The 12,434-nt window shown below is 43.7% G+C and overlaps 2 protein-coding genes across 3 annotated transcripts; both read left to right on the top strand.

Moving 5' to 3' along the window:
• Window positions 1-989: 989 nt before the first annotated feature.
• On the top strand, window positions 990-2,691 carry LOC110535382 (ribonuclease P protein subunit p25-like protein). Of its 2 annotated transcripts, none has more exons than XM_036962145.1 (2): window positions 990-1,076; window positions 1,720-2,691. In XM_036962145.1, the coding sequence occupies exon 2, from the start codon at window positions 1,736-1,738 to the stop codon at window positions 2,447-2,449; it is 714 nt and encodes a 237-aa protein (XP_036818040.1). In that variant the 5' UTR covers window positions 990-1,076; window positions 1,720-1,735; the 3' UTR covers window positions 2,450-2,691. The 2 variants fall into 2 exon arrangements, with proteins under 2 accessions (XP_036818040.1, XP_036818045.1); XM_036962150.1 differs by having other exon boundaries at window positions 1,063-1,160.
• A 561-nt stretch (window positions 2,692-3,252) lies between these two features.
• On the top strand, window positions 3,253-12,348 carry LOC110534076 (gamma-aminobutyric acid type B receptor subunit 2). Its single transcript, XM_036962206.1, has 20 exons — window positions 3,253-3,596; window positions 3,806-3,943; window positions 5,233-5,403; window positions 5,584-5,685; window positions 5,813-5,878; window positions 6,070-6,258; window positions 6,443-6,685; window positions 6,812-6,872; window positions 6,954-7,025; window positions 7,145-7,289; window positions 7,467-7,599; window positions 7,703-7,810; window positions 7,929-8,051; window positions 9,127-9,237; window positions 9,330-9,554; window positions 9,768-9,938; window positions 10,088-10,248; window positions 10,692-11,837; window positions 11,930-12,077; window positions 12,234-12,348. Exons 1-18 carry the CDS (start codon window positions 3,348-3,350, stop codon window positions 10,858-10,860), a joined length of 2,637 nt encoding a protein of 878 aa, XP_036818101.1. The 5' UTR covers window positions 3,253-3,347; the 3' UTR covers window positions 10,861-11,837; window positions 11,930-12,077; window positions 12,234-12,348.
• Window positions 12,349-12,434: the final 86 nt, after the last annotated feature.

Below are 12,434 nucleotides of genomic sequence, written 5' to 3'. Positions count from 1 at the left end.
CCTCTTGGACCAAGACTTGGCGCTCCGGTACCACTTTCCATGTGATAGCAGAGAGAACAGTCTATGACTAGGGTTGCTGGAGTCTTTGACAATTTTTAGGGCCTTCCTTTGACACCGCCTGGTGTAGAGGTCCTGGATGGCAGGAAGCTTGGCCCCGGTGATGTACTGGGCCGTACGCACTACCCTCTGTAGTGCCTTGCGGTAGGTGACCAAGCAGTTGCCATACCAGGCAGTGATGCAACCCGTCAGGATGCTCTTGATGGTGCAGCTGTACCTTTTGAGGATCTGAGGACACATGCCAAATCTTTTCAGTCTCCTGAGGAGGAATAGGTTTTGTCGTGCCCTCTTCACGACTGTCTTGGTGTGCTTGGACCATGTTAGTTTGTTGGTGATGTGGATGCCAAGGAACTTGAAGTTCTCAACCTGCTCCACTACAGCCCCGTCTTCCTGGGGTCCAGAAAAATCAAGGCAGTTATACAATTTTAAAAACATTACAATACATTCACAAAAGATTTCACAACACATTAAGTGTGTTCCCTCGTGCCCCTACTCCCCTACCACATATCTGCAACACAAAATCCCTAATTGGTAACCTACATTCGAAAACGAACCCTAACAATGTGACGTAGCCTAATGACGCTCTAGCTGAGGAACACAAACGGTGTGTCTGGCACACGTAATCACTTATGGCATCTTTGGCAAGTGTCCCTTATAATCATTTGCTAACGAAACATGCTGCAATATAGATAACCAGAGGAAATTGCTCTAGCAAACTACTAAAACATATATTTTCTCTGAGACAACTTATTATTATACTTCAAACACTTCCAGCCTACTAATGTGGTTATGTCAAAGGTGGTTTAGTATGGTTTTAGAAACTCTGTTGTTATTTCCAGTCAGTCATGTTTTAAAAAGTAAAGGATTGCATATATATATATATATATATATATATATATATATATATATATCTACTACAACTCCCAGAATGTACCGGGGCTCTTTAATGCTTTTTGCAGCAGCGGCGAACGTCATACGATCAGAGCCCTTTGCGACATACGGATGTCCTATGTTTTCGGGTAAGTAATAAACTGTTTTTTTGACTGTGTTAACCAGGCTGATCAGAACACACCCGATGCTTAAGACTGGGTTTTTGTAAATACGTGAGTTTTATAACAAAGTTAATCTTAATTAGATAGCATATGTCAAATTCACGACTGACACACCTACCTAACAGTAGCTAGTCACAGGCAGAGTTTGCCAAGTAGGCAACTCTACGGAGTTGAGCGACGTTTTTTAAACGGATCTCCGTTTTTTAAATGAAACTCATTCGATTCGCTATGCAGTCGATACTTCACATTTTTAAAATTCTTAAACCCTTATCGTGTACCTATGTTTGTCCTCTGTCGTTGTGTGCCTTTTTTGTTTGCTGAAATCCATACCTTTTTTAATAAAACGGTAATCAAATACAACCACATACTGTTTCTCATTGTCGTTGCTCTAAAATGTTAACACGGCGCGCATGTGGCAATTGAATCTCAACGAAACAGTCAGTGGTTGTATTTTATTAATGAGGTACTTGGCCAGCTACAGCCAGAGTATTTAGCTAGAGAATTAAGGGATATGGCAGCAAGATTATTATGTAAAAGTCTGAGGCTACTGTACGCTAGCTCTAATACCGTGTTGATCAAATATTCTGTACGTGTGTCTCTGTCTACAAAGATAAGGTACAGGTGACATGGAGAACTACAGTAAGGCGCGGACGGTGGAACAGCCCTGCCCCTGCCCATTCCCCGGCCTCTCCAGCGACACCAATGAGGTTAGAGTGAAGGATGGCAGCAAGATCCGCAACCTCATGCGCTACGCCCTGAGCCGCATGGAGGTCAAACCCAGAGCGCTGGAAGGCGAGGGGGGGCAGCCTAAGAGCAAAGAAGGGGGTAGCACCACCGAGGTCCAGGAAGCACCATGCTCCCAGGCACTGGAAAAGATGCCTAGCCGGCAGATAGTATTCACTGGGATGGGGAAGGGGGTCTCCAAGGCCATCACGTGTGTGGAGATCCTGAAGCGCCGTGTGAAAGGCTTGCACCAGCAGACCAGGCTGCTCTTCAGCACTGTCCTGGAGGTGTGGGAACCCCTGGAGCCTGCGGCAGGCCTGGACAGCCTCACCGTCAGTAGGAACATACCTGCTATCTGGGTATTGCTCTCCAGAGACCCCCTGGATGCCAGCCTGCCTGGATACCAGGCTCCAGGGAACTTTGATGCCCTGTGGGCACAGGCTGCCAAGGAGGATGCAGGGGTGGCTGGTGGACAGAGACATGGGGGCAGGAGGAAGAGGGGAGGTGGTGGTGGCAGGGGTAAGGGACCAGGAGGCCCTGTCAGACAGACTGATCGATCCAGAGAGCCAGGAAAAGGCCAGAGTCGTGGTAAGGGGGCGCTGGCAGGGCAGGAATGAGATGTGTTCTGTGTGTGGAAGAGGCCTTTGGACCAACCTGTTATAATCACAAGACAGTCCCCCATCGGCCGATGAGTGCACAAAATATCAACCTTTCCAACTTTTCCGTTATTGTGTTATGACTCACTTTCTGGGAGAGAGGATGTGAGCGAGTGCCTAAGTTCATAGGTTTTTTGTGCGCTTATATTTAAGTTCAATATTTTGTCTCATTTATAAGTAAATAAAGTTTAGCCTGTACATGATTGCACTGGTCATTTTGATGTTTGATTTTTTTATAGAAAATGTATTATAGCTTGTTCTGCAACTACATGCAGAACAATAACACTTTCAAATGAATGAATGTTATTGCTGGAGAAAGGATTTCATTGAACGTTCTGCTTGAGCTCTTTTGAGAAGTTGAACAACACTGCCATCTTGTGGTGATAATGTAATGATGCCAGAGTTTGAAGGTTTGAGTGGTCTTGAACATAAAGGTATTCTTTCCCTGTAAAAACATCAGCTGTCAATCAGACTTTTCTTTAACCTATACGTCTGGTTGTGGAGCTACATTTTTTCATAATCCACAGGGGAATAACCTACAAGTAAATGTCAAAAATATTGAAAAGTTATATTAAAAGTTCCTTCTAGAATAAAACCAGACCATAGCAATCAGTGAATGTGTGCAGTGGGATCAGAGTGACAGATGTAGGTAACCTCGTCAGTCACTGCCAGCACCTTATCCCTTTATCCTCTTCAGTGGATTCTCTTGAGGGAGCAGCTGCGGTGTGTGGAATGGCCTGGCTGGAACAGATGAGGATTAAGGGGTCTTAACTAGGACCTGACTCCATTACAGGAGGTGTGCTAGTCAGGAGGAGAAATACACCAGGGAGTGGAGACTGGGAAGTGACAGGGAGAAAGGATGAGTGGTGGTGGACGGGCAAGCTCAGGACAGATCCTGGTTCTCTCATGGCTGGTCGTTGTTCCTTCTCTGTCCCAGGTTCGCCACTCTCTGCCAGTCTTGTGGATCATGCCACTGACAGACAATCCAGGGCGGGGAAACCTTACGGCGTCCTTGTTGCCAGCTGTCCAGCTCGCTCTAGACGACCTGAGCAGGCAGCAGACTCCTCTAAGAAACTATGAGATCAATTTTCACGTCATAGATTCAGAGGTAACGTTTGCTGGTGTGTTCGTGGACTGGTGTTTTTGGACCAACAAGCCTCTGTTAGTGGGGTGTACATTGTTTATGTGGAGAACAAGGTTAAAAGTAGTGTATTTTAATGCAAAAAAAGGACATGTAAGCTGTTCAGTGCATTTGGAATCATAATGATGATGAATGGAGTGGGACAGTTCACTCTTTGTTTTCTCTTTGTCTTTTAGTGTAATATTGCCAAAGGACTTAAAGCCTACTTTGATGCCATATGCTTTGGGCCAAAATACTTAATGATCTTTGGAGGTGTGTGTCCATCAGTCACATCCGTCATTGCTGAATCACTACAGGGGTGGAACCTGGTACAGGTATCTTTTTTACTGTATTGTAGGCACTGAGCAACCATTTTACATCACACTGTATTGTAGGCACTGAGCAACCATTTTACATCACACTGTATTGTAGGCACTGAGCAACCATTTTACATCACACTGTATTGTAGGCACTGAGCAACCATTTTACATCACACTGTATTGTAGGCACTGAGCAACCATTTTACATCACACTGTATTGTAGGCACTGAGCAACCATTTTACATCACACTGTATTGTAGGCACTGAGCAACCATTTTACATCACACTGTATTGTAGGCACTGAGCAACCATTTTACATCACACTGTATTGTAGGCACTGAGCAACCATTTTACATCACACTGTATTGTAGGCACTGAACAACCATTTTACATCACACTGTATTGTAGGCACTGAGCAACCATTTTACATCACACTGTATTGTAGGCACTGAGCAACCATTTTACATCACACTGTATTATAGGTACTGAGCAACCATTTTACATCACACTGTATTGTAGGCACTGAGCAACCATTTTACATCACACTGTATTGTAGGCACTGAGCAACCATTTTACATCACACTGTATTGTAGGCACTGAGCAACCATTTTACATCACACTGTATTGTAGGCACTGAGCAACCATTTTACATCACACTGTATTGTAGGCACTGAGCAACCATTTTACATCACACTGTATTGTAGGCACTGAGCAACCATTTTACATCACACTGTATTGTAGGCACTGAGCAACCATTTTACATCACACTGTATTGTAGGCACTGAGCAACCATTTTACATCACACTGTATTGTAGGCACTGAGCAACCATTTTACATCACACTGTATTGTAGGCACTGAGCAACCATTTTACATCACACTGTATTGTAGGCACTGAGCAACCATTTTACATCACACTGTATTGTAGGCACTGAGCAACCATTTTACATCACACTGTATTGTAGGCACTGAGCAACCATTTTACATCACACTGTATTGTAGGCACTGAGCAACCATTTTACATCACACTGTATTGTAGGCACTGAGCAACCATTTTACATCACACTGTATTGTAGGCACTGAACAACCATTTTACATCACACTGTATTGTAGGCACTGAGCAACCATTTTACATCACACTGTATTGTAGGTACTGAGCAACCATTTTACATCACACTGTATTGTGTATCACAATAGAGCATGTTATTTAATAGGTGACATACATGCAAGTAACACAATTGCTAGTACTTCATATAATGATTTAGTGCTCTTCAAGCCTAACATTATTGCACATTCAATATTTCAGCTGTCTTTCGCTGCAACAACGCCTGTTTTAGATGATGAGAAAAAATATCCCAACTTCTTCCGAATGGTCACCTCGGACAACACAGTCAATCAGGCTGTTGTGAAGATCCTACAGAACTACAAGTGGAGACGTGTAGGGACGCTGACCCAGGATGTACAGAGGATCTCAGAGGTACCACTGACCGTGGTAACCCTTTCTGTCACATGCCTGTTTGGTGTACAATGTAGCTGTTATCGCCATTTACAAGTAGGGATACAAGGGTATCCGGCATTAGCCTATTGATTAAGACGGCTGACAACTATGCTGTCTTATGTATGAATTGTAAAGTCTATATTGTCCTGTCTTTGAAAGATAAGGAGAGATCTGACTAAACAACTGAGCAAGGCTGATGTTATGGTTGCTGTAACTGAAAGCCTGTCCACTGACCCATGTGTCAATGTAAAGAAATTGAAGGTGAGTAATAGGCCCAAATCATCTTTACTTACAAAGTTAGAATTTGGCACTGAATTGCATTATTTCAGAAAATTGCAGATGCATCCTCAGCGTGTCAATCTGTTTTGTATCATGTCCCTTTCGACAGGATATGGATGTAACGATCATTATTGGGTTGTTTGACGAGAATTCAGCCTCCAAAGTATTTTGCTGTGTGAGTACACAACCAGAAAACCTACATTACAATATGATGCGTTGCAACACAGTGCCATCATTAATGATTAGCACTTGTTTGAGACAAAGATTAATAGCAGTTTAACAGCGCATTCATCATACAATTACTTTTGAATTATCGTTATGATAACCATTTGTGTTTGTAATTACCATATAACCTTTGTCTTCTAGGCTTACAGCCTGAACATGTTTGGCGGGAGGTATCAGTGGATCCTCCCTGGCGGTTACCAGGGGAGCTGGTGGGAGGAGGCCAACTCCTCCAACTGTGCTTCAAACAACCTGCTGACTGCAATGGAAGGCTACATCACTGTGGACTTCACACACCTCAGTAACAGACAGATTAAAGGCATCTCAGGAAGGGTAGGTACTGAGGTTTTCAGCAAGGGACAACATATTCTGTCGATACTGTACCATGCTCTCTCCAATGGATAACTTGTGTTTATAACAAAAAATGTGGATGTAATGTTGAAAACATCAAACAGTGTATTTGCAGTGTAGCAAAGGTAATGCAAGACCATTAAGAGAAGTCAAACAAACTGTTTAGACCCCAGAAGAGTATGATGAGACTTACAACAGAGAGCTGCTGCAGAGAGGGTTGGTTGCCAGCAAGTTCCATGGGTTTGCCTATGATGGAGTTTGGGTGATGGTGAAAGCATTGACCAGGGTCATTGAGTCTGTTCGTCACAGAGAGAGATATGACATCCACCGGAACTTCACAGTCAGCAGCAAGGAGATTGGACAAATGGTCCTGGATTCCATGAAGGAGATTTGCTTTGAGGGTGTAACTGTAAGTTAGCATGACTGTTGTTAACATTCCATTTTAGATAGATCGTTGCTCCAAAAGACTAAAGATAAGATGTGCTTTACAAATATTCTTGTCAAATTGAGTTTCCTTTCTTCTTCTTTTTTTTAGGGTCAAGTTATGTTTAGAAATGGGGAACGCATGGGAACTATTAAATTAAGCCAATTTCAAGGTAAACATTACATATGTGTGTTTCCATGAATTTAGAGAACATTCTTTGTGAAATATTTATCAACTGCATGTGTTTCCACAGAGGGCCGGGAGGTTAAGATAGGTCAGTATAATGCTGAAGAATTAGAACTCAACCACTTAATCAAGTTTCAAGGTAGGTGGCCACACTGTTAGGACAAGGCATTAAGACATCTGATGATGACACCTCAAGCACACAAAAAATGTTTGTTTTTGTAACAGTCTTTGCATTCTACTTTTTTGTGCCTTTCATAGGCATGCAGCCGCCTAAAGACCGGACACACTCCCAGCGGTGGGATGTCAGTGTTCCCCTCTACATCATCTTGTTATCCACCACTGGCCTGGCCATGCTCATGGCACTCTTCTTCCTCTTCTTCCACATCAAGCATCACAACCATTGGTATGATCATTATTCCAAGCATCTTGTATTGGCTTGTTATTGAACTAGATACTTTCTGAGGTAGCTTTCATCGAAACACAAGGTTGTTCTCTCTTTCGTTATTATCCAGTTTACTTACTCACATGCTCTGCTCAGACAAGGCTGCCCGTTGATCTCAATATTTTGTTTTTCCCATAGGGTCATGAAGAAGTCCAGTCTGTCCATGAACTACCTCATTATCCTGGGTACGATGCTGGCCTGTACCTCCGTCTTCCTCTATGGGCTGGATGGATCCCTTGTGACTGACAAAGTGTTTGTTATGCTTTGCCCTGTGAGTACACATGAGTTTAAACATCTAAGCATTTCAGTGATAAGGAAGGAACCCCTTGTTTCAAGGGATGCACATTCTTTCATTTTTTTCCCTCTTGTCACAGATTCGCACATATATTCTTTCTGTAGGATACACCACAACCTTTGGGGCATTGTTTGCGAAAACTTGGAGGGTCTGGACAATTGTCAAAAATAAGGAGATAATTGAAAAGGTAAACTCAAAGTTCAAAAGATCAAGTTAAAGAAACTCAAAAAGTACAGGCCTCTTAATCGCCATCTCTCCTGTCTAATATTTAATACTCATCCTCTCCCTCTCTGTTCTTTCTTCAGATTATTAAGGATGACCAACTATGGATAATTGTCGGGGGAATGCTGCTAATGGATCTGTGTCTGTTAACCTGCTGGCAGATGGTGGATCCACTCAGACGAACAGTGGAAGAGTTCAGCCAAGAGGTAAAACACTTCAATTACATTTTCTATTTTAACCTTGGTCTTGCTCTCTTATCTTTTGTTGTGTAGGGGATGCAGACGTTGTTGAAGTTAGCCTTTCAATTTTAACTGCCTTTTAGATGACCTTGTTTATGTGAATTACTCTGGTCTGGAGTCGATCGTGTGGTGGTAGTGAATGGCTCTGGTCTGGAGTCGACCGTGTGGTGGTAGTGAATGGCTCTGGTCTGGAGTCGACCGTGTGATGGTAGTGAATGGCTCTGGTCTGGAGTCGACCGTGTGGTGGTAGTGAATGGCTCTGGTCTGGCGTCGACCGTGTGGTGGTAGTGAATGGCTCTGGTCTGGAGTCGACCGTGTGGTGGTAGTGAATGGCTCTGGTCTGGAGTCGACCGTGTGGTGGTAGTGAATGGCTCTGGTCTGGCGTCGACCGTGTGGTGGTAGTGAATGGCTCTGGTCTGGAGTCGACCGTGTGGTGGTAGTGAATGGCTCTGGTCTGGAGTCGACCGTGTGATGGTAGTGAATGGCTCTGGTCTGGAGTCGACCGTGTGATGGTAGTGGATGGCTCTGGTCTGGAGTCGACCGTGTGGTGGTAGTGGATGGCTCTGGTCTGGAGTCGACCGTGTGGTGGTAGTGAATGGCTCTGGTCTGGCGTCGACCGTGTGGTGGTAGTGAATGGCTCTGGTCTGGAGTCGACCGTGTGGTGGTAGTGAATGGCTCTGGTCTGGCGTCGACCGTGTGGTGGTAGTGAATGGCTCTGGTCTGGAGTCGACCGTGTGGTGGTAGTGAATGGCTCTGGTCTGGAGTCGACCGTGTGGTGGTAGTGGATTACTCTGGTCTGGAGTCGACCGTGTGGTGGTAGTGAATGGCTCTGGTCTGGAGTCGACCGTGTGGTGGTAGTGAATGGCTCTGGTCTGGAGTCGACCGTGTGGTGGTAGTGAATGGCTCTGGTCTGGAGTCGACCGTGTGGTGGTAGTGAATGGCTCTGGTCTGGAGTCGACCGTGTGGTAGAGTCGTAGTAAATGTGAACCTCGGAGGGAGATCAATAATATTAAAGTAGTCTTTCCTTTTTGTGGTGTTTCAGACTGCTCCTGGTGGTGAAGATGTTAATACAAGGCACTTCCTGGAGCACTGTGAAAGTACAAACCTGACTAAATGGCTCGCCATTGTATATGGCTACAAAGGGCTTCTCATGGTGAGAGAAATTGCCAGAACCATGTTCAATACCCAAGATCCTTTTCAAACAAAGCTGATAATCTAGTTGATGGTTTTCCATATTTTCTTTAGTTTCTTGGATGTTTCCTGGCCTTGAGAACAAGGCATGCACATATCCATCTCCTCGATGACAGCAAGTACACAAGGCTGAGCATGTACCACGTGACCGTCATGTCTATCATTGGAGCATCGGGGTGCTTCCTGACCCAGTATCACCCTAATGTGCAGCTCTTCATCATGGCTTTGGTGGTGATCTCCTGCTGTACCTGCACTCTGTGTCTGGTGTTCCTGCCCAAGGTGTCACCTGCATCATCTCTGCATCATCTCTGAAACCTCCTCTTGTATACATGTTGAGCTCTCATGTTCAAATATCTCATTTATCTCAATGTTCTCGTTTTACTTCCATTTCTCAATGTATATTGTTTACAAATTGGTGTATATGCTAGATGATGTTGGATGTAAACACTCGTCTTGAAAAATATAATTGAATGCTTCTGTCTTGTATCCTAGCTTGTAAAAATCCGAGACAATCCCAACCAAGTGGATCCAACTAGCTGGTTACAATGTGATCTTCACAAGGAGGATTCGGAGACCTCCAGTTCCTCTAGCAGTCTCAATCAGGGCAGATCTCTTGAAAGCCTGCGGACTGAAAACCAGCAGCTCTGGAGGAGAATCACAGAGGTGAGTTCTGACCCCTTGTCTTGAGTCTAAACAATTCACAGAACTTTAACCGTTGTAGGTTGAACACCCATCTGTTGTGGAGCTAATAATCATTAATGCCATTTCAGATGGTAGAACTTTGGGAATGAACATAGAAATGGTCTTTGCAGATTGGTGACCAGTTGGAGGATGTCGCCATGCAAGTACTAGAGGAAGAGCTGAGTCCTCCCAGTCCACAGGGCCATGAAGTGAGACTGAGAGCCCAGGTGTGCTCTGAGGATGTGCCCAGGACGAACAGGGAACTCTTTGATGACATCAACTCACCTGAACAGTACAGGAAAATATATTACTCTGATACTAAAAGATACATTATGCAATACAAATATTTTCTATACTTTCTATATATACACTGAGTATACAAAACATTATGATCATGTGCTCTTTCCATAACAGACTAACCAGGTGAATCCATGTGAAAACTATGATCCTTTATTATATTGTTAAATGGTCCACCACCCAAAGGACATCCAGCCAACTTGAAATAATTGTGGGAAGCATTGGAGTCAATATGGGCCAGGATCCCTGTGGACCACTTCTGACACCTTGTAGAGTTCATGTCCTGACGATTGATGCTGTTCTGAGGGCAAACTCAATATTAAGAAGATGTTCCTAATGTTTTGTACACTCAGTGTATATTTAACTATATTTTTTATAGAAATATCTACACTATATATTTTGAAATGAAACGTCCTACACACTTGTTTTCCTTTGCAGCATCCAACGAAGACGGTCCGTGCAGCTGCCAATTCTTCACCACGCCTACATGCCAGCCATTGGGGGAATGACTGCCAGCTGTTCCAGCCTTCTGAGAAGTCCCGATGTCCCCAGTGCCCAACAGAGACATATGCCACCATCACATCGGGTCATGGTCACCGGGCTGTGACTGTATTTCCCTCTACAGTGAGTGACAATACGCTGGAAAAGTTACAATATTAATTGAACTGCCTCTGGTTCCACTGGCAGCTGGAAGTCAAATGACCTTCCTTTACTTGGACTGCCACAGCATCATTCACATCTGAAGTCATGTTCACGTCCAGACAAGTTCTACATGCAGTGTGGTGCTGACTAAAGTTGTGTGGTAAATTACAATGGCTGCTTTCTTTATGTATTTTTAGTAGATTGATTGCAGTGCAACTCATAGAAGTTTTCTCCTGATGGAGAAACAAAACATGTTGGCCGTTCCCCCTGTTTCCCAACATGGGAGTATCCTGTATTGCAGCAGGATACTGGCAGTGACTGTATTTGCACTCTTGGTAACTGCTCTGTGCTGTGGTATTGCTCTCTGGTACTGCTCTCTGGTACTGCTCTCTGGTACTGCTCTGTCATGTTGTCACTCTGGGAATTTCCTGGTTTGCTAAAGCCCCGGAATGAACTTTAAACTGTGTTCCAAGGCAGAAGTTAACCCTTTACAGCAGTCAAATAAATCATTGATTGTCTTTCCAAACATTGCCTGTGAGAAAACAACATCTTGGCTATGTCTAGGCAAATTCAAGTTTATGTTATCAGTCTTTCAAAGATGATGAATAATCGGTTTGAGAGTATAACCTTTAAATGTGCATATTTGTAAAAAAAAAAGAAGAAATATCTATATAAAAACAAGTGCTACAACTATTTTGCAATCCACTGTTGTGTGCCAGACAGTACTTTCTATTTGATGTGCTGCAAGAACAAATAAGGGAGGAGTGTCTCAACTTGGGCTTTATAAAAAGGTACATCTATCTCACTGCAGAAAGTGTATTAGGTATCCACAACAACATCCTTGGGAAAAGGATCCTGCCATGTTCTCCATCAGAACCGCATTCATCCTGCCAGCTCTTCTGGCCCTTTTGGTTGTAAATGTGGAATCCTCTTTCAGTGGTGGTAAGTTTCAACAACTATTTTGTAGACATATCTACACAGTATTATGATGTTATTGTTATGTTGTTCATGGGTTATTATAACGTTTCTAATAGGTGGTGGAGGATCCTACAATTATGACATATCTAAAATGTCTGACCTGAGGAAGCTGTACAACTCCAAGGTGTATGAAGCAGACAGAATGAGGAGACCCCTTGAAGGCATGTCCTTTCAGGTGGGGGTTCTCAGCCACTCAGGAGTCAGGTGAGTACCATATTATCTATGAAATGCGTATGATATTTATAAATAAACCCACAAAAGTCAGTTGTATGTTACTGCATATCTAGCAACATCATGTTTGTTAATTAAGAAATGGCCTAAACTACCCGCTATGTCTAATCCTTCGTTGTTGATCCACAGAGTGACTTTGGCTGATGGCTCCCAGTGGCTTGTCCATAAAGGGGATGGATTTGGCATCAGCTCTCAGACTGTAGTGGTGGCTGCACGCCACATGGGTCGAGACTGGAAGGCAAGTATTCAATCAGCTTTCTTTCATAAGCATCTTTTATTGAAATGACTCTGTAGTGGCAAATACGCAGTCGTTCAATTAAACATTGTTTT

Source organism: Oncorhynchus mykiss, chromosome 2 (genome assembly GCF_013265735.2).
Source record: "Oncorhynchus mykiss isolate Arlee chromosome 2, USDA_OmykA_1.1, whole genome shotgun sequence".
Taxonomy (NCBI): Eukaryota; Metazoa; Chordata; class Actinopteri; order Salmoniformes; family Salmonidae; genus Oncorhynchus; species Oncorhynchus mykiss.
Note: the sequence above shows the minus strand (reverse complement) of the source record. Positions and strands in the feature narration are given on the sequence as shown.

What these genes read in the sequence shown, in the direction of transcription:
- LOC110535382 (XM_036962145.1), top strand. Translation starts at nt 1,736, where the DNA reads ATGGAGAACTACAGTAAGGCGCGGACGGTGGAACAGCCCTGCCCCTGC.
- LOC110534076 (XM_036962206.1), top strand. Translation starts at nt 3,348, where the DNA reads ATGAGTGGTGGTGGACGGGCAAGCTCAGGACAGATCCTGGTTCTCTCA. An exon ending in TTCACGTCATAGATTCAGAG is followed by an intron (nt 3,597 to 3,805) that starts GTAACGTTTGCT and finishes TTTGTCTTTTAG; the next exon opens with TGTAATATTGCCAAAGGACT. An exon ending in TGTTTGTTATGCTTTGCCCT is followed by an intron (nt 7,600 to 7,702) that starts GTGAGTACACAT and finishes CTCTTGTCACAG; the next exon opens with ATTCGCACATATATTCTTTC.